This window comes from Polistes dominula, unplaced genomic scaffold, assembly GCF_049000335.1.
Source record: "Polistes dominula isolate Pdom_NZ unplaced genomic scaffold, Pdom_raw_medaka contig_83, whole genome shotgun sequence".
In the NCBI taxonomy this organism is placed as follows: Eukaryota; Metazoa; Arthropoda; class Insecta; order Hymenoptera; family Vespidae; genus Polistes; species Polistes dominula.
Genome location: NW_028301032.1, coordinates 1,152,838 through 1,179,644, shown reverse-complemented (window position 1 = coordinate 1,179,644; position 26,807 = coordinate 1,152,838). Strand labels below are relative to the sequence as shown.

General features: G+C 29.3%; 3 protein-coding genes across 4 annotated transcripts in view; 2 read left to right on the top strand and 1 right to left on the bottom strand.

Moving 5' to 3' along the window:
* Positions 1–20,720, top strand: part of CalpC (calpain C) — a 30,541-nt gene extending 9,821 nt beyond the window's left edge. For both annotated transcript variants that reach the window (XM_015326574.2, XM_089174444.1), the window contains 15 exons: positions 8,770–8,913; positions 10,975–11,044; positions 13,398–13,680; positions 17,952–18,138; positions 18,210–18,284; positions 18,362–18,531; positions 18,638–18,810; positions 18,903–18,997; positions 19,089–19,321; positions 19,393–19,562; positions 19,636–19,694; positions 19,796–19,943; positions 20,026–20,142; positions 20,250–20,308; positions 20,431–20,720. In XM_015326574.2, coding sequence (XP_015182060.1) covers positions 8,770–8,913; positions 10,975–11,044; positions 13,398–13,680; positions 17,952–18,138; positions 18,210–18,284; positions 18,362–18,531; positions 18,638–18,810; positions 18,903–18,997; positions 19,089–19,321; positions 19,393–19,562; positions 19,636–19,694; positions 19,796–19,943; positions 20,026–20,142; positions 20,250–20,308; positions 20,431–20,457 — 2,010 coding nt within the window. In that variant the 3' untranslated portion in view covers positions 20,458–20,720. The remainder of the gene's footprint in view (positions 1–8,769; positions 8,914–10,974; positions 11,045–13,397; positions 13,681–17,951; positions 18,139–18,209; positions 18,285–18,361; positions 18,532–18,637; positions 18,811–18,902; positions 18,998–19,088; positions 19,322–19,392; positions 19,563–19,635; positions 19,695–19,795; positions 19,944–20,025; positions 20,143–20,249; positions 20,309–20,430) is intronic.
* A 373-nt stretch (positions 20,721–21,093) lies between these two features.
* LOC107069322 (vesicle transport protein GOT1B) lies at positions 21,094–23,124 on the top strand. The gene is made up of 4 exons (XM_015326547.2): positions 21,094–21,422; positions 21,564–21,655; positions 21,733–21,911; positions 21,988–23,124. The coding sequence occupies exons 1-4, from the start codon at positions 21,398–21,400 to the stop codon at positions 22,112–22,114; spliced, it is 423 nt and encodes a 140-aa protein (XP_015182033.2). The 5' UTR covers positions 21,094–21,397; the 3' UTR covers positions 22,115–23,124.
* Ant (ADP/ATP translocase) lies at positions 22,538–25,797 on the bottom strand. The gene is made up of 4 exons (XM_015326546.2): positions 25,489–25,797; positions 24,087–24,348; positions 23,783–24,017; positions 22,538–23,685 (listed from the first exon to the last, which is right to left on the bottom strand). Exons 1-4 carry the CDS (start codon positions 25,649–25,651, stop codon positions 23,443–23,445), a joined length of 903 nt encoding a protein of 300 aa, XP_015182032.2. The 5' UTR covers positions 25,652–25,797; the 3' UTR covers positions 22,538–23,442.
* Positions 25,798–26,807: the final 1,010 nt, after the last annotated feature.

Sequence of the window (26,807 nt, the reverse complement as noted above, 5' to 3'; positions counted from 1 at the left end):
AAAAAAATGATATTAAAGTAAAATATTGTTTTTCATGTATTATGAAAAATACAAGAATAATCTTTTTTTTATTTTTAATTTATACATTGGATTTGTCATTATCAGTGTTTCAAGAATGACGTCGAACGTTCTCGATGTTCATTGAGTTTTGAATGGAAAGGTTTTTATTATCTTCATTGTACACGTTGAAAAGTCCTTGTTACCTTCACTTTAGCCTACAAAACACTACGAAGGCCAAACATTGGATCACGCCTTCCCGATCTACGTGGTTTACTCGGGATTAGTTTCTATCAAACTTCTTTTTTTTATTTATGTACAATATATAATACAATTTTTCAATTGAAAAATATTACTCAATAATATTGCGAAAGTAAATTTGATGTTTTATACGTTCATTGAATTCATTTATTACGATTTGTTACATGTTCTAAAACAAATAAGTTTGAATAAAAATTAGAATTAGAAATAGTAATTGAATGTTACTGATTATTATTAGATAATGTAATGTTATAAATATAATTATTTGGTTAGCAATTAAATCATTGCTGATTTTAAAAAGCCACCTATCGACAAAATCTGCAATTATTTACTTGCCAACTAAATATAAAAATATCATGTGGGCAGATCACACGTGTTAGAAGTGAAACCTTCGAAAAACTAAGTTTTGACAGAAAGAGACGACTGCGAAATATCAGGAGTAGGATAATTGTTGGGTTTATTTGTTATAATATTATTATTATATTATTGTTATCACATTCAAAAATTATTATACGCTTTATTGAAAACATATATAAATATATAACATATTACACAGTAAGCAAGTTCTCAATTCAAAGCAATGACACAAGTTGCTTCTGGTAACTTAAAAATGCATGGAAACAAGACACCTCTGTTAGTCTAGTAAAAACCTCACTACTTTTCGGAAAAAACCTCACTACTTTTCGGAAAAAACCTCACTACTTTTCGGAAAAAACCTCACCACTTTTCGGAAAAAACGTGTGTTTACGCTTTGTGGTATGCAGTCGCACTCAAACACACACATATACAACCAGGAGCGATAACTACGAAGCATAGCATAAAGAGGAGACCGAGAATAGGAAAAACTGTATAGCCATATTCTGTCTCATTCCCTCGCAGTCTAAATCCTATGTTTGTCTCTTTTTCTCTCATTATTTAGTATGGCAGCCGTTTCATAGCTTCGTTACATAGCTCCGTTTCCGTTTGTTTTCTTTTCAGATCACTCCCATTCTAAAGAAGTTTTCACTTCAATAATTAACATAATATTTAAATCTATATACATATTATTATAATAATTTATTATATAATAAATATAATATTTTATATATAATCTATAATGTATAAGATTAGTTTTGTTTCTAACCTCTAATTACCAAAAGTATTATACTTTACTTTGATTGTTTTGAAATTTTGACACAATGTTGCATCGCAACAGGTTTCAGCTAAGTCCCAACTAGGTTTTTATTACATTAATTTATTTATAAAATAATTAATTAATTTAAAAACAAAGAAAAAGATACAGGTAAGTGTCCAGCATCATCTGTTGGTCATAGATTTTGGTTACTGCGCGAAACAGTTGAACATTACCAAACTTTTATCCATACGACTCGTCACATTTTAGCAATTTTTATTTTTATTTTACAATAAAAAGAAACAGTAACCATCGTGTACAACAAGGAATACAAATTTCTCAATTTAGTCTGCTGAATTGTTACCTACACTAACATACAAAATTCAAAATAGCATTATACTCGTGTTATACTAAGAATTTCAGACAATCCAATCTATTTTAAGTCACAGTACGAATACAAAGTTTGTCAGTTGAAATCGTCACACAACCACGAGGTTAAAATCCTCTGAAGGAACGCGTGTGCCCGGAGGGAGATAAAACGTTTTAGAAGAGGAAAATGAGAAGGAAGATGAGTAGGATGAAGAAGATACAAATACACAACACAGAATGATAATCGTTTCCGTTCTTCGATGTTATCCAGAATGCTAACCATTGGTGGAAACCATTCACCTATACAACTTATACTTAAACATTTGATTTATCTTTCTATTTTTGTTATTTGATTATTTTACTGCTACTACTACTTATGGGGGAGGGGTAAGGGGAGTTTATATTGAATCGAAAAACGATCCACACACACAGAGAATTTATTTTAAACGCTTGGGGCAATTCAACAAAACCGCATTACGGTTCCCATAGTTTCAAACTACCGGAAGACTATATATATATGTATATATATGTATATATGTGGATAAAACAACCGTTCATTGGTCAAAATGATTATAACTATATCTTTCAGAATATTTTATTGGCTTGTTCGGAAAGTTCGTGTCAATTTTCGATAGATAGCATTAAAGTTCTTTTGGTAAAAAACCTGAAAAATTTTGGAAACATGAAATTTTTAAGTTATTATATTTATTATTATATTTATTATATTGTTTTTATATATTATTATATTGCTTTTATTATTATATAAATATACATAACTAAAAAAAACTTAAATTGGTTGCATCTTCCAGCTTTCGTCAAAATCGGCGCAAACTTTTCAAGACAACCCAATATTTTTATTTTACAATTTAATATCATAAAGTTATTTTTTTTTTTAATTTTGAATATTTCAATATTTAAAATATTATTTTCATAAAATAATAAATTACTCCTAATTTAAACAATGAATTATAATTTATATTACTTTTGAACTCTTGCAAACATGGCGGCAATTTAAGAAATGGGGGAGAAACCTTACCCCTAGTGACGAAAAATTGAACTAATATTTGTTTGAACGAACTGAATTTTCTGGTAGATCTAATATCATCAAATCTAATAGAAAACTATTTAACCTACACACTTTTAGAATAATTTATTTTTATTTTATATTTCAATACTAAACAACCTTTAATATATACCAATAAATAACAAAAAACATATTTTTAATAAATAAAATCTAACATCACTAAAAAATAACCAACATCAACATTTTTACACTCATTGAATAAATGAATTACACAATACTGTACAAAATCCATTACATTTTTTACTATTTCTTTTTTTATTTCTTTTAACCAACTAAAGAAACTCATATACATAAATTTCTTAATAATAATAATAATAAATTAACATAAAGAGAAAGACAGATAGAAATGGAAGATGTTAACTTTTTTCTTATCTTCCTTCTCTCTCTCTCTCTCTCTTTCTCTTAATCTTATTTTAATCTTTTATCTTCTTTCTTTATTTCTTGCAAGAGAAGCCAAACACACCATAAAGGTTTTCTCGCGTTGAACTCAAAGCAATGTGCCACAGCTCTCAAGGACGCGAAAGAACCAAGCGTGAAACTAGTCCGACCGGTACGAGAGAGTACGGCAACTTACCACCCCCCACCCCATCCAACCCCTCCACCCTTTCCTCCTCATCTCAAAGTATAGTAAATCGTTGAAGTAGTAGCCGCTTTGGCGGAAGGTAGAATAAAGAAACCGATTCGTATATAACGATAACGATCTTCCATAAGTTCTATTACAAAATTTATCTCAATTTTTAATAACAAATTAATTTTATTTTATTCTCGTTCGAATATATATATATATATATATATATATATATATATATATATATATATATATATACTCATTTCATCTCTCTCACATTTTTATTTTTTAATATTTTATTTAATTGTTTACCAATTTATTTTAATATAACGATGAATATACTTTGCAAATTGTTAGAATTAATTTTAATATTGCAAATGGAGTTGAATTAAATTAAAAAAAAATTAGATTAAATAATCAAATTTCTTTAAAATTAAATTACAACGTTATTATTATTATTATTATTATTATTATTATTAATTGGCAAATAACAAAATTATGGGATTTATATATTTATTTATTTATTATTTATGCAAATAGTTGAATAACAATTTTAAAAAGTACAATTAAATAATCAAATTTCTTTAAAATTAAATAACAAAATTATTATTATTATTATTATTATTATTATTATTATTAATTGGCAAATAACAAAATTATGGGATTTATATATTTATTTATTTATTATTTATGCAAATAGTTGAATTACAATTTTAAAAAATACAATTGAATAATCAAATTTCTTTAAAATTAAATAACAAAATTATTATTATTATTATTAATTGGCAAATAACAAAATTATGGAATTTAATTATTTATTTATTTATCTATTATTTATTCAAATAATTGAATTACAGTTTAAAAAAATATATAAAAGTATACGTTTAAACCCCATAAAATTTCACGAACAAAATTATAAGATTTAATTATTTATTTATTTATTTATTTATTATTTATTTTAAATTATTATTGATGATTGAAAGAACAAAATAGTATTTTTATTATTAATTTGCAAGTAACAAAATTATGGAATTTAATTATTTATTTATTTATCTATTATTTATTCAAATAATTGAATTACAGTTTTAAAAAAATATATAAAAGTATACCGTTAAACCCCATAAAATTTCACGAACCAAATTATAAGATTTAATTATTTATTTATTTATTTATTTATTATTTATTTTATAATTATTATTAATGATTGAAACCAACAAAAAAAAAAAGCTGTTTCATTCAGAATGAATATATACTTTCTAAAATATTTCGAATAAAATTATATTATTATATTTAATATTAATTATTATACATAACAATGATAAAGAAAAGATAATTAAGATGAGATCTAATTTTGAAATAGACCATATCGGTGTGTACGTTCATAGTTTTGCACTCATTTTCGATGTAGAACGTACGGTTCGATGAATTTTATTGACTTTCCTTAGTCGAATGTATAATAAATTATTTGAATATTAAACTCAGTGATTTTAAAAAAACCTTTTAACTAAGATGATATTTTTCTTATCAATGATTTATCGGTGATTCAAATTGAAATGAAATTAATTACGAGAAAGATTTAAATTTGTGCATGTATGCAAATCACAAACGGTACAAGTGAAACCTTCAAAGTATCAGGAATAAGAAAACCATGAAATGAAACCAGTAGAATAGTTGGCTATTTAAAATAGAAAACAGGAAATTATTCAGTAATCTTGAAGAGTAGTTGTACCAACAGAACCATCAATAAGTGACACTAACGAGAATATGTAAAATTCTCAAATTTATCTGCATCTGCAGTGGAGAATTAGTAAGCCGCCTATAAGCGTCCACCAAAAAAATCCTCCAGAGCCTACTGTAGACCACTGACGGCATTCTAATTTTTTTCTACAGATGTAGAAAGGTTCAAGGAATCCATCGATACCTGTTAGTGCCACCCATCGAAATTATTTATGGGTATAATCAGTCTTAAAAGTAAGCATTATTTCTGAACATTTTTTTCTTCCATTTCAAGACTGTTTTTTTCGTTCCTATACATCATTGGTATCAATAAACATCATTTTTTAATTATATACACAGTATAGAATATTTTAAAGTGTTTAGAGTAATATTTGAACAAAAAAAATTATTAAGTTTTCCTATGACTCTATGGAAAACAAAAAAGTTAGACGATCAAATGAAGTTAAGTTAAATGCATGTACTTAAAAAGAAAAACGTCGTTAACTAACTAATCATAAACTAATATATAACTGGAAGTAAACAATTAATTACGTAATACAGTAGTCGAGACATAATAATAATAACTATAGTTATACTTCTTTGTCAGATCGTTGACAATGGACCTAAAAGACACGCCTCTAACCTGGTATTCCAAGGTGTTTATTTGTTACTGGACTAAATAGAAAACATAATAATAATAATAATAAACAAATTATATTGAAAAGTAAAAACAAAAGAATGATAAATGAAAATATGTATTGTTAATTTTTGTTTTGTTTCTATTGGCATTTTAAATCAACTGTTTCAAAATCAATTCTTAAAACTCATTTGTAGGTGTTGGGAAATTTGTCATTTCGTTTGAAATGGTTTTGGGTGAGGAGTTCTCTTGAAAAATATACACTTGTAAACTATAGTTATATATATATATATAAATATATATGTGTGTGTGTGTGTGTGTGTGCGTCTTGTCGTATTCGTCAGACCCAGAACAACGTAATTGAGTATTTCGTAATGGTGACGCTTTCACGACTCTTCCACGCACCATCTCCTCGGCCTGCGTTATCGCTTACACGTGGTGAAAATATATTATCAAAGAAATACTTGCAAAATATAATGGAGGATACCACTGAAAGCAATCAATGTACATGATAGGAATAATGTATGTATATATAAGTACTTTACATGGTATATGTGTGTGTGATAACATATATATATATATATAAGAAAAAATAAGATAATATATAATTTAACCAATACACATGATTATAATATATATAACTTTATATATAAAAATTAAGTGTCACATTTTTGGTCTCCAATGAACTTTGAAAATATTATTTTTGTATTTTTTATTACTAATTTAAAGATTTCATTTTATTTAGAGGTTATCTTTTTAGGTATTGAAAGTTTTCGATAGGTGGCGTCGTATTGCAATTCAATTATTTCAATTTACATACTACATAACCTTACTTTATCTATTTTTTCTATATATTTTTGTAGAAATAGAATGTAAACTATTATTTTGTAATATTAATAATTCTATATATAAAATTAGTTTATTGTAATTGATTGAATTTCATGTGAAATACTCCAAAGTATTGTTGATTTCCAATGAACTTTGAAAATATTATTTTTGTATTTTTTATTACTAATTTAAAGATTTCATTTTATTTAGAGGTTATCTTTTTAGGTATTGAAAGTTTTCGATAGGTGGCATCGTATTGCAATTCAATTATTTCAATTTACATACTACATAACCTTACTTTTTCTATTTTTTTATATATATTTTTGTAGAAATAGAATATAAAATATTATTTTGTAATATTAATAATTCTATATATAAAATTATTTTATTGTAATTGATTGAATTTTATTTGAAATATTCCAACGTCTTACAATTTTATTTTATTTTTTACGTAATTCTCTGAAGACACATCAATATTGCACACAATATAAGTTTGATTAAATAAAACTAACCTAGAAAAAGAAATAAAATAGAAAAAAAATAGAATGAAAGATAAAGATAATATCGACCTGAATAGAAAAGAATGCGTTCTCTAGTTAATGATGATGTTTCATAGTGTATTTATCGAAACGATATATCGAGGTCGACACCATAGTTCATATCTTTTAGTGCGTGGGAATATATATGTTAGAGTACACAACAGTTAAAGCCATTCAACTTGACTAAACCTTACGCAATTTTAACGCCAACGTAAAGAAGATTTTACGTAGGCCTAAATATACATTTTTTCATTCTTTTCATAACTTTCTTTCCAATTTCTTTTTTTTATTATCTGTCACAAGGATGAATTTATATGAATTTTATTCTATCACGTTAAAAACTAACCTAATTTACTACCAAAACTAACTTAACATAATTCAGAACCAAAATTAACCTAATCATATTAAAAACTAACCAAATTCACTACTAAAATTAACCGAATCACATTCAAAACTAACCTAATTCAGTACCAAAACTAACTTAACATAATTTAGAACCAAAATGAACCTAATTCACTACCAAAACTAACTTAATTCAGAACAAAAACTAACCTAACCACATTAAAAAGTACCCACGTTCACTACCAAAACTAACCTAACATAATTCAGAACCAAAATTAACCTAATCACATTAAAAACTAATCTAATTCACTACCAAAACTAACCTAATTCACTACCAAGACTAACCTAACATAATTCAAAACCAGAATGAACCTAATCACATTAAAAACTAACCTAATTCACTACCAAAACTAACCGAATCACATTCAAAACTAACCTAATTCACTACCAAAACTAACTTAACATAATTTAGAACCAAAATGAACCTAATTCACTACCAAAACAAACTTAATTCACTACCAAAACTAACTTAACATAATTCAGAACAAAAACTAACCTAATCACATTAAAAACTAACCAAATTCACTACCAAAACTAACCTAACATAATTCAGAACCAAAACTAACCTAATCACATTAAAAACTAACCAAATTCACTACCAAAACTAACCTATTCAGAACCAAAAATCAAAAAAGAAGAAAACAATTAAATTAGAAACATATTATTATTAATATAATTGGTATTAAATCTTAAAATACTAGGAAAAGAAAAAATTCACATAGAAGGTGAATTTTATATTACATTTAACGTTTAATTAATGAATAAAAGTAATTTGTGTGTGGTTTGAAAAATTCTTGGCGCCTAAATTATTATTACTATATCCTATCTTAGGATACTAGACATAAAAAATTCACATAGACGGGAATAAATTTATACAATAGTTAACATTAATTAAGGAATAAAGTGATTTTATTTTTAAAAATAAATTCTTGGCGCCTCTAATTGTTAAGTGAGATTTAATAACGGTAACTTAACGTATGATTCTGTAACGGAGTTGCCAAGTCTCATTAGGTAATCGAATTAAAACAACGTAAGACTAATTTGTACTCTCACCTTTTCCTTTTTTCCTTCCCCTACCACCTACCTGTACTTCCGATAGGTGTCGAATGAAAATACGAGTTAATTTTCTTTCATTCGTTGACCGAATATTTTATAATAATAAAGTTATACTTCTAAAGAAATGATTCACTTTCGTTGATACACACCTTTTCATTTCTTTGAATATTAATTTTATTTATTTTTGTAATTTTTTTTTAGGACGTAATGAGCGAGTACGAACGAATCAAGCGTTCGTGCTTGAAACGAGGTGAACTATGGGAGGATCCTGAATTTCCAGCTACCCAAGCATCGGTATTTTATCATCAAACACCACCGTTCCAATTCCAATGGAAAAGGCCAAAGGTAATGAATGATGATGATCATGTGTTTATTCTAACATTTAAAACTTAACCCTCCTTTCCTATGATAACCAACCTAAAACAGAAATCAAAACTCAATATATTGGGATCTCTGACAGGGGCGTGACGTAACAATTCGACCTATTTACTCTAATTTTGAATTTAGCCACCAGATAGCGTATTCAAGTGCTAGAGATCCCAATATCTTCTATATAGAAAAATACAATATCACATTGTTGATTTCCAACAAACTTTGAAATTACTGAACCAAATTTTAATGAAATTTTGTTTATTTTGTATGATTTTGTTTCAACTTAATACATAAAGTAGTTTTTGTTGCAATTATTTTGCATTTTTTATTACTAATTTAAAGATTTGTCACATTTAGAGGTTATTCAGGTCCTTAAGTATTGAAATATTTCAACAGATAGCGCTGTATTACAATTCAATGATATAACTAACCTCGCTTTTTTCTATTTTTTCGCGTATTATTATTTTGTGCGTTGTTTATAATTTACTAAACACTTTAAAAATAGATAAAATCAACATTTGATAACAAAAACATCCTAGTACATTTATATTTTTGAATCATATCTTTAATATTCTTTGAAAAAATAAAATTAAATCTTACAAAAACAACAACAATAACAACAAAAGTAAGCAAATTCTATCGTACGCTCCAATTATTTTTTCGCAAAACGGAAAAGAATGAGAACTTGAGGAAGAACTTAGGAACCGTAACGAAAACAGTACGCAGCCTTGACACGTAGACGACGACTACGACAACGACGGTGTTGTCTTTTCCTTGTCGTCTACCTTGTCTCTTCGTGACTGTAATCGCGAAACCAAACCTTTTCTTTCGTGAGCACAACGTTTTAAACTCGAGGAGTAACGGTTAACTTTTCTAGTTCTTTTTTCTTTTTTTTGTTTCTATACAACCAACACTACTCGCTTCGTAGATTTTTCTTAGTAATTTTATGCATTGCATCCTATTACCTTGATATCTTTTTCTTCTTCTTCTTCTTCTTCATCATCTTCTTCATCTTTATGGTCTAATTAGAAATATTGTTTTTTAACATTGATTATTTTTTTCATTGATAATTTTTCTTTCTTTAAATCAAATATGTTTGAATCAACAAGTTTTCTAAGTAAATAAAAATATCAAGATGTTATTGTGTTAAGCAAGATCAACGATCTTAAGACAATTACGTAAGATTACAAGATGAAAGTAGTAAAATAAGAAACGAGTAAACGACAAGAGAATCAACGACGCGTAACCGGATCCCATTTTCTGTTTCTGAACGACATAAGTTACGGGGCTTTCTCGAATGCGTGCATAAATATGTTTAACCGTGCTGATAAAAGCAAAACAAATGACGTTTCCGCAATCGAGGCAAACTTAAAACATGTTGAATTTTTTTATTGGATTTTACATTAAAAATATATTATATAGTACAATCATCCACTTTATCGGTAAATTTCTTAGCGCTTCTACGAGCTGACTAATTAACGGTAATTAATTGTACCAAGCGGTACGAAAGCGTCGCACGTTTCCGGACCACACGAGAAAATCCATTGTTTAAACTCAACGAGTTTCTTTCTAGCAGGATTTCTTAACGTTGGGGATTTACCTGGTCCGAGATCACCTTGGTTAATTATTTATCATTTTTATTATAGTAATAAAACTAGAAATATAGTGTTAAGTTATAGATGTATATATATATATGTACACATATATTTTGAATATATCAAAAATATAATTATAATTATAATTATATTTTATTTTAATTCAATTCTAGGTAATCGCATTTAATGCATTATTTATTTAATATAACAAAAATATAATTATAAATATATATTTTATTTAAATCCAATTATATTGTATATTTGTTAGGTTATAATTCACTTCATATGCAGTAAACTTCATACTTCATGTGTAATTTAAATACAAATAATAATTAATTACATATAAAAAAAAAGAAATTAAATGATTAAATAATATAAAAATATGTTCATTATTTAAATATAAATATTAATTTAATTTATAAAACGTTTATGTTAACAGGAACTTTGCAATCGTCCAATATTCGTCAGCGATGCACCAGCACAGTTTGACGTAATTCCTGGAAAAATGGGTGAGTCTAAATATAATTTTGTTTACTATGTTTCATTCATTTTTCCACGTATCGATCATTCAACAAGTTAGTCTCATACGGATGTGAATCTCGTTCCCATAGAAAACTTTCTTCGAGATCCAATGACCTAAAAATCATTCTCAACCTTCGACGATCGTGGGATTTTCGAATATAAACGTTTCTCTGGACCACAGGTCAAACTTATTTATTATTACAATTTTTCAAAACCTTTTCTTCAACTGTTTTATATTTATCTTTAACTCTAACTTATATTCATTTATATAAAAAATATTTTTTTCTATTTGTCTAAAAATACTTTTCAAACGAAATAAACGATAAACAAAAAGGACACTTTAATAAAAAAAAAATCTTACAACCTGTACACAAACAAATTTATTATTTTAAATAAATAAAATATTCCCCATTTTTTTTTTTTTAAATCAAATTCGAGAGATATCGTAACCTATACAAATTTATAACCTAACATAATTTTATTTTGAATCATAAACACATCGTTTGCAATTTAGTTTGTAGGATTTCGTACGGTACATATTGCATATATATATGTATATATATATTTTACCACTTTTCAAGGCATATAATAACAGCTATTACACGACAAACGGTTGTAATTAAGTAATTAAACATCATGTCGCATCAAAGTAACCCATAATGCTGCCTCTCATAGTGACTTTTGATACCGTTAATACTTCATTCTACTATACAAATTGAATCAAATTAATTCTCCAATGTAAACGAAGGTCTTTTACTATTAACTCGGTTGTTATCTATCATATAAATGCATTAGTTAATTTATTTGAAAATATAAATCATTTTTATTTAAAATTCACTTTCACAACTCTCAAACGAGGGCGCCACAGTTAACTGATTAACCCCTGATGCAACCCTGATGCATTCACATGCATATATAATATATGAATACATAAGAAACCTTTTTTTATACATACTTAAAGTCATTCCTACTTATTTATGATTTTGTTACAATATTTTACTTGTAAAATTTACAAACATGGAAGAAGGAAGACTTCAAAAGAGGTTATGTTAGTTTGATACTTATCAGAATACATTCCAGAAGTTCTAACATTCGTTGCAATTTGAATGCAACTTATACCGTTAACGAGTACGCAAGAATACTACCCACAAACCAAGTTCGTAACAGAATGATGATGATGATGATGATGATAATGACACGTAATAATTTGCCTCGACCTACATATTGCACAACGACAAATTTTTGACGATCTTCTTTCAAGGCTTTTTCACGTTCACCATTCTTAACCCTAAATATTTGAAATCATTCATGAAACAACATAAATGCAAATGCAAACTTTGTGTTTTTTTATTTTATCTAACATTTGGCAAATATTTAAAAAAAACTTGACTAACTTTCCATTGGGAATATTTCGAATTATTTTTAGGTTATTTCTAACTTAATCTTACGTTAGCAATCACCTAAAGAACTTGACACTTACATTGACAATTAAAATCATTTACGAAACAATGACTGAACACACTGTAATTTGTTTTTATTCTAAAATTGTTCATTTAACAATCTGTGTGTTTGTATTTGTGTAAAATACTGATTCAACATAATTCTAAATAAGTTTTAACAATGAACAAATGTTTCTTTCATTTTGATGAGTAATTCTGTTTAAATTATAAAACTTAATATGAAATTAATGCAGTTTAATTATTAATTTTTGACATTGTAATTAATATTGTCATCGTGTACATTGATCAATGACCTATCATCGTTTCTCTACGATGTAATTTCGTGTGATGTAAACCGGGTTTAACAGTGAAAGTGGAACAACGATGGTTTGTAACTTTAAATGAAGATTACGAACACGATCATGATCCACAGTTTTTATATTTTGTTTGACAATTTGTTCCCTTTTACCGATAAACGATTCTCACGAATAAGTGTGGGATGGGAGAGACTAGAAATCTATCGATCGTGATTGCTAACAAACTCATAAATATTCTTACCATGACTATAATTAATCGAGAATTAGTGTATTTAGGTTAAGTTTGGTTAAGTAAACGAGTTAAGTTAAATCATTCGTTTAAAGTCTACGAATTAATTGATTTATAATATAAATATAAATATATTATTTCATAAATTCGTTCAAGGCTGTGAGAAGATTTTACTTTCAAAGAAAAAGTTTAATGAACTCAGCCTATAGGTGGCAGTAGCATTTAGGGGATGTATTTTTAAATACTGCCTGTAGACGGCAGTAGAATCGGGTGGATGTACGGGTAATTCCCCCTATGATGATTAAGGATTCCCCTTTGAATGATATAATAATCCTGTTATTGTTTTTGTTTTTAGGTGACAAATGGTTGGTCTCTTGTCTGGGTGTTCTTCACTTGAGTAAAGGACTTTTCTACAGGGTGGTACCAGCCGATCAAGATTTCGGAAACAATGGTGAACCAGCAGGATCACCTAGCGCAGAATATGCTGGTGTATTCAGATTTCGTTTATGGTGGTGTGGTGCTTGGGTAGAAGTACTCGTCGATGATAGATTACCTGCTGTTCATGGAAGACTCGCATTCGTCCAAAGTCGGCACAGTGATCAATTTTGGCCAGCCCTTTTGGAAAAAGCTTATGCGAAGTAAGTTAATTTCAATCGGGGTTAAATTACTGCTCGTAAATTAAAATATTTTTTATAAAACAAAACATTGAAATATTCTTTTGAAGTATTCTCGAAAGTATAGTCATCTTATTTTCAAACGAATGGTAGTGCAGCATTGCGTTCAACAAAAAGGGCTCTCAGTTTTCTCTTCGTCGAAAAGGTAATGGTGGAAAAGTGTAAATTATGGTCGACAGGTCCAATGTATGTTCAGAAATAAGAAGGTGCCTTGCATCTTGCAAGCAAGAGAAAACGATTCGCACGTTATGCGCGCTTTTGTAGTGGGCGGTGTGGGCGTTCACCAGGTGGATGCACTCAAGGTGCAGCTATGCATCAAGAAACTAACCAACCCGACCTTACTGCAATAGATCGATGAACCTCGATCGCGATCTTCGTCCTTTCGTCTTGCGTACTAACACACCTACGCGTCAAACGATCAACGTTATGCTTTTCTATCATGACCCTGAATATAATATTATCTTTTAACATCAATATTTTATTTAAAAATGGTATATAATATTTTTCTTTGTTTAAATTATTTCAATATTTTTTTATTTATATATGTGACATTATTATTATATTATTTTTAATATTTAAATATTATTATATTATATTTTTTTATATGTAAATATTAATTATAATAATTAATATTAATATATAATATAAATAAAAATATTTATAATATAATAATTAATTAATTAATAATTGTTTTTTATTTAATAAATTTGAAAATCAATAATATTTTAAATATTTATCTATATTTCTTTGCAATAATAATAAAATAAAATTTATTAACAATTTATTTATAAATAATATTATATTACATAACGAAACGAGTATAAATCGAGGTAAAAATGATAGAAATAAAATTGACTTAAGGCTAAGGAAGTTGGAAAGGTGGGTAGAGAGGGAAAGGAGGGTTGGTCACTGAGATGACGAAGAGTCAGAGTCAGAGTCAAAGGAAATCTCAGGGGAACCAACCTGAGTGATCCGTGATGCGAGTAATCGTTCCTTGCGATCTTTCTCTTCGAGTTGGAAGATGAGTTTACGTGGACGAAAGAACGAAAGAACGAAAGAACGAAAGAACGAGGATGACCGGTTTTCTGCTGAGGTCCTTGCTCCTTTTCTTAATCTTCTACTGATGACCCATCATCCTCCTACCTCTCCTAACCCTCCTCCTAACTTCCATTTCTCTGACTCGTTGTTCATTCAACTTCTTCTTCGTTTTGTTCCTTTTTCTTTCTCTTTTTTCAACTTCTCGTAAATTTCTTTTTTATTTTTTTTTTCTAAAAATACTTTTGCAAATTTTTGTTTTTACATTAAATATATTGTTAATAATTTTTAATTAAAAACGAAATAAAATATTAGAGTTGAAATAAATTAATTATTTTGATTTTGTTATACAAAACAATTACTGAATTAATATTTTACCTTATTAAAGTTTTATCAATATAATTAAATTATTAATTAATAATATTTAAAGTATAGTATAAATAATTAAAGTATAGTAAAGTATAACATATATATATATATACTTTAAGATAAGACATCTGACAACCGTTATTATCCATTTAAAAGTTGTGTTACAGTGTTCTTAATGGCGCCTAACACGACTTAAACACTTCAAGACACTTATATGATCAACACAACTCTGAAAGATCTTACAACGTGTGCATCTAACACAAAACTCATTAATAATTAATACCACGTTAATGTTATAACCTTCTCTTACTTGGCGACTTCCGTTTGAAACCTAAGCTTGGTTATGTTATGTACAAAATGCGTGTGATTCATGAACGTGTCACCCTCTTCACCCCAACCCAATCCTCACTCGGTGCATCATTGCATTACCACATATCTTTCCTCGTTCCACAACCAAAATAATCTTGGAATGCAATGACGTATCAAGTCTTGCAACTTGCCAAGGAGAAAATTTCAATTTGTATATTTCAAATGTTTTACCTTTTTTTAACACAAGTTTTTTTTTGTTTATTCTCGTTAACCAAAATTTATGGCTTGAGATTCTATTGGGTTCTCTGAGATTCTGTTTTTTTGAGACAATTCAGTCATTGCTGAGTTTAAAAAACCATCTACCGACAAAATCCGCAATCATTTACTTGCCTAACCAATATTGTTTAATATATATATATATATAAATGATTGTCACAGTTATTGCTTGGTTTTTTACAGCACGTCGTTTAAAAATACGTGATTTAAAAAAAGAAAAAAAAAGTTATACAACATTGGATATAAAAATACCTTGCGGCATTCGGTGGTTGTTCGCGTGCTGCGGTGAATTGTACTTTCAATCCCCTTCCCTTCCTCCCCCACTCTTCAGACTCATGCATTTACGATGCCATAAGCGTAAAGGAAACTTTGTATGCACACACCAAACACGGTTATCTTCCTCGTAAACAAATTTACAAACGTAATTTCAATGATTGACGAACCCCTTAGAAAGTAACGTGGACACCTTTTCTTTGTTAAAAAAAAAAGACTGTGATTTTGAACCATAACTTTTGGTAAACCACATATGGGTTACAAAAAAAAATGAAAAATGAATTTCAACGAGTTTGTTCATCCGATCTTTACCTCCTCTTTCATGACAACCAACCTGATGGTGGGTAAATCTGTTGGATTCGGAACACACGTACACACGATTTTATTAAAGCAAGAATCGTGCATTAAAATCAGTTAGAAAGCTACGTTTCCTATTGACGATCCATCTTCAAAAGGAACGTGTATGTATTCTCCATCGATTTCCATTAGAAAACAAGTGTCACTCCTAGTGATGACCGCTTAAGTTAAAAAGTCTTCTTTTAAAATTAACATTTAATTAACATGTGAAATAAACTCGTTCCTCTTAAAACGTGTGACAAGACACTCATTTGTACATAACAATAATCTGATTTAAATAAATATTCTTAAATGAAATGACATTTGTTTTATAAAATAATAATTCCAATGTTTAATGAATTTGTTTGGACTAAAAAATTAATTGAATAGAATTGTAGAACACAAAATAAAAATATCTCAAAGAATTGGAAATGAAGAATAAGAAGAAGACTAAGAATAAGAAATCAGAACTCGACTCGACATCGAGATTTCTGGCATGCTCTGCTATGCTGGGCACCCATACTCGTGCACGCACATGCCAACGTGGTTATATACTAAACAAGTATATACCCAAGCGATACTTTCACTCGGCAAGTAGTCGGTTGGGTGCCAGCAATGGATCAGAGGTCAGTGCACCGGTGACCACACTTACAAACTTCTATCAGAGTACACAAAATTATTCTAACAACGTTAACAACCTCATTGGGATTTGATAAATTATTTATCAAACAATAAATTACCCCTATTTCTAATTTCATGTATACAACAAAGTAAAACACACATTTGAACCCATTCGAGACCACGAACACCAAATGAATAAAATAAAAAAACACCCTGGTAAAAGAATTCAATGATCAAAGCTAACAGAAACCTAGGTACACGTTTGATAGATGTACAAAAGGAGAAATGATTACTACCGGTTAGATTCGTTACGAGACGATGATTCGACGACAAACGACGAATTGCATGAACATTTCATCTTAATCGTGATACGTCGTGAGTTGAGTCGGTCTTCCTTGAGAAAATACCCATGCAATTCCTCTCTCAACTACTCGTGCGTGCGAATGGTTACGGTTTAGAGATTAAACTTTAAACACACATAAATAAATTCAGATGCATACTGAGACAGATGCATCCATGAGTTCATCTCAAATTATTTATATTTTTTAATTGCTCGTTTTATTTCAACATGATCTCAAAATATTCTAAACATCTTGAAATTTGATAATATATTTTGTTTTTCTCAAAAATTACAATTTAAATAGCCAATAGTTGCTACTTTATACGCATGACGAGTATACTCGTCAATCACAGTTAACCAGTTAAAACAGATTCTAAATTAATTTAAATGAAATAATATAAATTGTAACATTGAACATTGGTTTTTGATCTTTATTTAAATGAAATATTTCTAATGTAATTTATTATAAAGAAGAAAGTTTATTTAAAGGATTTCTCTGTCAAGTTTGAATCGATAGATTGAAGCTAAGAATCTTCTCCTTCCTTCCGATCTTTCAACGACAGTCATTTTCACGAGACCTCTTGACCTGCCTCAACTAGAGAGGCACTTTTACTTCCTCTCTCTTTCTCTAATTCAGCCCATTAGTTATATGTTACTTTTCATTTGAACATTTCAGGCTTCACGGTTCTTACGAGGCATTAAAATATGGCACGCTGTTAGATGGTTTGTCCGATTTAACTGGTGGCATCACGGAAAGCATTGCCATCAGACAAGATCCAACTGCTTGTGGTAGAGCATTGGCTAAACTTTTAGATATGACTTCCTTAATCACCTGTGTTGTTCACAATAATCAACAACATCAGGTAATATTAAATTGATTTAAACAAAAAAAAATCGTACAAATTTAAAAACGCTGTTTCTTTTTCTTTTACAGTTACGTGCCAGTACAGAAAAATTAGCCAACGGTATACAAATGGGAATAAATTATAGATTGTACGCCATTGAAAGGGTAAATTAAATAAATTGAAATATTTGTGTGTAAGATGTTAAAGGACAAGTATAAAATAAACGTATCGCAATACGTAGGTAGAAACATTTAGTGGTGAGGCTGTACAACTGGTAAAATTGCGAAATCCACTTGGTCCTGGTGGCGAGTATATAGGAGCATGGGCACGTGGTGGTCTTGAGTGGGACGAAATTCCAGCAATGGAACGAGAACGTTTAGCGGTTAGAAACATGGCTGAAGGCGAATTTTGGTGAGTTACTGAACTATGAAATAATACAAAACTCATTTTACATCATAAATTTAATGATTAAGAAATATTAAAACAATTTTGTTTTTTTTCCTCTTTTTCTTTGAAGGATATCCTACTCTGATTTTGTAAAAACGTTCACTCATTTAGAAGTGGTACATTTGGATGCTGAAACGTCGAGAGATGAACCATCGTTGCACAATAAACACACATGGCAAATGAAATTATATCAGGGTAGTTGGAGGAGAGGTGTAACAGCAGGTGGATGTCGAAATAATCAAGGTTGGTTTAATCCTGTCAGTTAGAAAACATGTAATAGGACGATTATATAAAAAAAAAAACAACAACTATAATAAATATTTCCCATCACGCAGAAACCTTTCACATAAATCCACAACTACATTTGATTCTGAGCGAGATGGAAGAAGTAATCGTATCGTTGAATCAACATTCTATCATGGAATTGAAAGTAAGATACTTTCAATGAACTATTTTACAACTAATAAGTAACATTACATTAACATTTAATTATTATCTTTCTTTTTATCTTTCATTTACAGGTAATAGGTTTCACAGCTTACACTTTACCTAAGAACAGTACAGAATCGATAAACAAACAATTTTTTAAGAAAAACAAATCATTGGTTAATTCTGAATATACGAATAGTCGACAAGTGAGTCATAGGTGTCAACTTGAACAGGGTGGTTACTTATTAGTACCAACTACCTTTGAACCAACTCAGGAAACAAGTTTTACGTTAAGAGTTTACAGCAGTAAACCTTTGAAACTCAAGTATGTAAATGGTGCATCTAATTCATCAAAGTATTTTATAGAAAATCATTTTTAATAATAATAATTTATAGATTACTGGATACACCACCATCGTTAATGAAATCAGCTATCGTCAAAGCACCTCCTCTAGAAGGCAAAGGATTTTCTCAATACGAAGCTGTGTTCCTACAATTAGCTGATGAGCACAGAACAGTAAATGCTTTTGAACTTCAAGAATTACTCGAAGCTTGTCTTCCTAATGGTACTTTGATAAATCTTAAAAGATAATATAATGTAAATACAAATACAATTCTAAAATATATCTCATATTGCAGATTACATTAAAAGCTGTGCATGCATGGAAGTTTGTCGACAAGTTGTTTTAACGATGGATGTATCCTTGAAAATTAAACTATTCCTTTAATTATTTTGTTTATTATTTGATCTAATAGAAACGTTCGTTTTTTCTTAACTTGTTTTCATATGTGTATATAGAGTTCAGGTAGTGGTAGATTAAAGTTCAATGACTTCAAAGATCTCATGTGTAGTTTGAAATATTGGCAAGCTGCATTTAAAAATCATACGAAAGAAAAGACTGGTATTCTCAAAGCTGAAAGATTACGAGATGCTCTTTTAGAAGTTGGTACGTTTTTACCAGATTACTTTACAAAGATTTTAATGTACTCTTTTGTATGTGTTTCTATAATTATTAATTTTATTGGTAGGTTTTCAATTAAATACTGACGTATTGTCGATCCTTATCCTTCGATATATGAGGAAGGATGGAACTCTGCGATTCGGCGATTTTGTCTCAGCTATATTACATTTAAGTGATGCATTTGGTATGAACAAACAAATAATATAACTTATGTATATTGTCAGAATTTATTTCATTTAAAATATAGCTTCAGATTTTTAGAAAAGAAATCCTAACTTGATTTATTTTCAGGTATATTCGAGAGCAAAGATCCTTTGCAAAATGGAACTATAAAATTAAGTTTATCAGAGGTATGTTAATTAAAATGAAAATAAAATTATAAATAACAATATTTGTACTTTAACTTTATATAAATATCTTTTTTGAAATATATTTTAATTTTGTTGAAAAATTAATTTTATTTTTATTGCAGTGGCTTAGATCATCTCTAATGTGCTAAAGTGCCTGTCCATCGTAATTTATGTACCTTGAATCGATTGTAAATAATATTTTTCTATCGTGTAATTAGAAATAAGTATTAGCCATATTAACGATTAATGATCAAATTCATTTTTATCCTTTTGTAATATAATTATCGTTAATATCACGTTATTACAAATCGTCATTTTCACTTCATTATCAAATTTTGTATAATAAATTGTTTATATATAGAAGATAATCGTATATATTATCGTATCGATAATATAAACAAACAAACAAAAATTTAATTTTATTTTGTATATAATATCCCTCTTCATCCTTTTTTTATTTTTAAATAAAACTTTTTCTTTTATAGTGCAATATAATAAAATATATAAGATGTCTCAGTACTGTTTTCATATTTTTGTTAAAACTTTTTAATAAAGCATTTAAAAGCTCATATTTATTTAACATTATTTTCTATTCTATTTCTTAACTTTAGAATAATACATTGGTCAAATTTTCTTGAAATAATCTGAGATACCTTATAGAAAAAACAAAATAAATACGAATATGACAAATATCCAATTCAAATTTACCGCGCATCAGTGGTACAGTCAGCGCATTGAAAACACAACAATGTCGGTAAACTACTGCTGTTAATTAAATGACACGGTGACTGTAGAACTCGCGAACGCCTTGACTTCCTTACCTCAGGTATATTAGCATATTTATCTAAAAAAATACAATTTTTAAATACTTATCAATAAATGCATTTCCGTACAAATACATACGTCAAAATAGTAAAAGCTGATAAAATTATATTTAATGGACTTGACTGATACTATGCTGCTACGTAAGGAATAACGTGAATATAGGTTAGATTTTATACAAGTCAGTCATCTTAACCAAATATTATTACAAATTTATATTACTCATTATAATTTATAAAAGAAAATCATCAAGAATAACTGTCGACTATGTTTGAAATCACGGATACACAAAGTAAGTAAATTATTGGTCTTATATTTTATAAAATCGGATTATAATATTTAACAAACAAACAAAAAAATAAAAACAAACTTTTGAAATTGTAACATAATTTACAATGTCATGATAATAAGACAAGAATTTTCTATTTTATAGAAATTGGAGTTGGGCTTGCAGGATTTGGAATATCATTTTTATTCCTTGGAATTTTATTATTCTTTGATAAAGGCTTGCTTGCAATTGGAAATGTAAGCATTTATAACAAAAATATGAATACATATTTTAATATGATCTTTAAACTATTATTATTATTTTTTTTTTACAGCTCCTTTTCATATCAGGTTTAGCTTGCGTTATTGGACCACGAAGAACGTTAAGTTTCTTTTTTCAATGGCATAAAATCAAAGCCAGTGCATCCTTTTTAGGTGGTATTTTAGTCGTATTGATGGGTTGGCCAATTATTGGAATAATTATAGAAATTTATGGTTTCGTATTATTATTCAGGTATTCATTTAACTCTATTGCATTAAAATCGTATTAATGTATTTAATTATTTGAAATATTTGTTTCTATTTTACAGTGGCTTTTTACCAGTAGCAATAAGCTTTTTGAGAAGAGTTCCTATACTAGGAACCATACTGAATATGCCAGGTCTTAGTAGAATTTTAAATAAAATAGCTGGTGATACAAACAGAACAACAGTATGACCTGCTTACATTTTCATATCATATTGGTGTATATAAAAGTAAGTGTGTCCATGGTGTACCTAACCCCCTAACTTGTCATTCCTTTTATGAACTTTTTCAAACTTTGTACAAACATATATGAAAAGATTTAATATTATCTATCTCTCTTTTATATTATTTAAGTATTAAATATAAGACCAATTGTACTATATTTCCTCTTTTTAATGTTCAAATTATAAGATAAGATATACCATAAGACTTATTTTAATTTTTTTTCATATTTACCTATTTTTATTATTAGATTTATTTGACTACACAAAGAAAATAATCATTTACTAATTTATGATAAACAAATTATGATTATACTACATATATTACCATTATAATAATTAAGATACATTTTTATTAGAATTCATGTAACAAAGGTATGGCAGAAAAGAAATATTAAATTTTGTATCATTTTTATTGATTTGCTGCTTTCCTTGAATGCATCTTAACATAAACAGATTACATTCATTCTGAATAACGCGTCTCATTATCTTACACATAGTCGACTGGAGTGTGAAATTAAATAAAATGTCCATGAAACTTCGATGGACTTTCACTGATACCATAAAATGATATTTTATTAATTACGAATAATTAATTATCTACAATGGGCCGAGATTAAGGGCGGGGGCGGCCCAGGTCTACGCGCCCCGCCATCGCCGTTTATTAAATGTTTTTTTTTTTATTTTTCGTCGCGCGTCCCTCTCTCGATCAATTGTACATCCCTGTTTATTTTGCTTTTACTATGAACAACCTTCAATGTTAAAGTCAAGTAGACCGATTACCTTTCCAATATTTTAATTATAGCTTTTCTCACATATGCACGTATAATGCTTTTTTTTTTTAGTTTTTTTTTTTTATTATAATATTACACGTCAAACAAGTTTTTCTAAAACTGTTATACTTTTTTTTCCTTTTCGCAAATACGTACATATATTTTATTTTTTTGTTTGTTCTATAATGGAAGTGACATATGATAATAAGTTGTAATTATATATAACGTTGAGTCACTGCAACAAAATACTGAATTCGACAATAAATTAAGAATATTTTCTCATCTAACTCACGAAAACAATATTATTATTATTATTATTATTATTATATTCTGGCGAGTTTTCCATGCATTAATCGCTGTCGATTATCCTTTGCTTGAATTAATTGTTAATAGTTATCGACAGTTATATGGGTAATCTGTCTCTCGATTTGGAAATTGTTACTAAATTGAATGACAAGGATAACGATGAAGGTGGTTGTGATCGCGATTGTGAAGTTAATGAGGTGAGGATATCATTGCAGTATTCTTAAAGAAGGTTCTTAATTTCGTCGTACAATACAAGTACGAGGGCACCACCAGTACCACGAAGAACGTTAGAGAATGCACCTTTGAAGAATGCCCTACCACCTTCTGTCTTGTAGATAGTAGCCCAGCAATGTAAAGTGTTCTTGTACAAGATATCAGTCTTGGCACGTCCAGACTGCATCATCATACGTCTACGTACCGTGTCAAAGGGATAAGATATAATACCAGCTACGGTTGTTACAACCTGAAAAATAAATATTACATATTTATAGTAAACACCTTGTGAACATATGTAATAAACATATTCGTTGATTTTTAGAGCAGCACGACCATTGACTTACTTGGGCAATACCCCATGAAACAAGGAATGGTGTCTTTTTAGGATCCGGCAGCATGCCACGGGCAGTGTCATAGAAACCGAAGTAAGACGCTCGATAAATAATGATACCCTGGACGGATACTCCGAAACCACGATAAAGACCGGTAAGTCCGTCACTTTTGAAGATCTTAGTCAAGCAATTTCCAAGTCCAGTGAATTCACGATTTCCACCAGCTTTGCCAACATCAGCTGCCAACCTACACAAAATAGTATGTTAGAGAATTTCTTTTAACTTTTTTTTAATTAAAGTAATAATATTATTTTACCTAGTTCTGGCAAAATCAAGTGGATACACAAAGCAGAGAGACGTGGCACCAGCAGCACCACCAGATGCAAGATTACCAAGGAAATAACGGAAGAATTGGGTATTCTTATCAACACCCCCAAGAAAAACTTGCTTGTATTTGTCTTTGAATGCAAAGTTCAAAGCTTGAGTAGGGAAGTATCGGATGACATTTGCAAAATTACCACGCCAGTAACTTAAGAATCCTTGTTCTTTAGGGATACGAACGAAACAATCGATCATACCTGAAAAATATAAATATATACAACTGCATCAATTTTTCAATTTATTCAAACCTAATAAAACAAACGGGAAGAAAAAGAACTCGGACGTCAATTAAAACGTACCAAATTAATTGATATTACGCCATAATATCATCCAACTTATTAGATCGTTAAATCAATCAATCAATCAAAGTTTTCAATCAAATTCAAAATAGATAAGTATTAATTCAATAAAAAGTAATATTCTAATGTTAAATATTTCATTTCTAATTTTATTTTCAGGGTCAATATAAATCAGATCGTAAGAATATATCAAAATTTAACCTAAGCAACCAACATGGTTTCCATTCGAGAAAGCATGTGAGAGGTATGCAATAATCAAAGTATTGCAAATTGCAACGTTGTAAAACTAACAATAGAAATAATGTCATTTATAATAGAAACATTTGAAAGTCATCGATATAACGATCGATATCGAAATACATGACAATGGAATATGCGGATGAAAAAAGATTCGAACGTTGTGAGAACGGCGGCCATATTTGCCCGCATCGTCATCGATCGGCAAGCAAGGAGCACGCAGTGTCAAGTGAAAAGGCGAAGCCATCGTCATCGAAGAAGTGCCATCTGGCAGTCAAAATGTCTTTATAGAGAATATCGACCCATTAATATCCATTGACAAAAAGACATATATTTTAACTCTTTAAAAGATCTTTATAACAGAACGCATTATGTAAGTGGAACGAGAATCGACCTTCCGTTCTATTACATAAATGGGGATAAAAGTTAGGAAATACGCGAGTCGTGTGTGCGACGACGCGTTCCGATTCCGACATTGTTCTTTCCCTCGTTCATGCCATTACATAACGGTTAAAATATAATTCGCACAAAGTTAGCTTGTTAAATATCATTCAAACTAGAAAATGTATTATCCGTGTTGGGTTTTTCAAGAGATAAGAATCATAAGGAAAAAGATCAATTGAAAGACTCTACTATGAATGTAAAGTGCACGATCGATCGATGATGATGATGGGAGGAGGAAACACCTCTTATGTGAGACCGAGTCGAATCGAAAATCGATTCGAAACGGTCGCTGAAATATTAGGAATATTAACTTATTATTATTATTATTACAAATTATACGAAACAAATGAAACTTACCCTTGTAACGTTGATCTTCGGCGATTTGCTTAGAGATGTGCTGTACCTGCAATAGAAGTTTCACACGTTCGATAGGTGCTACTGCTGTTTTTGAGATAGCAGCGGCCACGCCACCAGCTATGAAATCCTTGGCGAATGCCACTGGGTCCGCTAATCCAGACATCTTTGTTCTTTTCTTTGACGGGTATGGATACTCGCTTGTTGGCGAGAGAGACAGAAACGGGTTAACGAACGGGAAGGAAAGATAAGGAGAGAAAAACTCACTCCTGATGGTTTATTGGACGCGCGCCGGACGACGAGTGAACGAGGCAGTGTTCTTCGCATCAAACGGACCCTCCGCTAAGAATAGAAGTGCAGGTCACGTGCCCTCTTCTGCGCAGGTTCAAGCTTCTCTGGCACGCCGTACGTTCGACCAACCTACGAGGAGACCGTGACACTAAACGTATACTTCCGAATCGTTTCTCTTGCTTGCTACTCTAATTCCATGACCTTACTTTCGTTGCATTCCTTAACAACGAGACTACTGCATTTCATGGTCGAAACACTTCACTGATAAGATTTCATCTTTTATCAATTTATTAAGAAATCTTTTTCAATGTTTCACTTTGAGTTTGAATATTTCCCGATTTACGCGCCTTCATATTTTACAGTATTTCCGGTTGGAATGGACCTATAGGGAACGTCTTCTATCAAGTGGCTCCTTGAGCGCTAGTGGCGGAAATATTGCGAAAGATCTACTTTCACTATACAACTAAAATTTTGCAATTATTAATTATTTCGATGAAATGATCTAACGTAAGATTGTTTACCAAAAAAATATAATATATGATATCATTAAACTGTTAGTCATTAGAAAAATATGAAAGTATTTTGCATATCTTTTATAATTATTTTATCATTCGATATTATTCTCGAACGTTTGAATTAACCGCGTTTTTTGTCAATAATGCAATCACTTATATACGTGTAATCACGTGATAGCCAATACATCGTTAGAGAATCGTTAACTATTACCACGTGTATATCGATATTAGATTTCGATAAAATCATATTTAATATAAAACGAAATAAATGTAAATGAACCCATAGAAAGAAGGACGTACTTTTGTACCAGGAAATAAAAAAAAAAGTATAAACTTGATAAAAGACGAAACATTATGCCAGTGACGATAAAAGTTTTAATCATGGCCGAGATTCTTCGAACTTACAGCAATGTGCTCAATTAGATACGAATGTCATTGATTGCATAGTGTTCTAATACCAATCGATCAATTGGCAACATGATCGTGTTCTTTCTTATACTTCGTATTTGTCCGTTA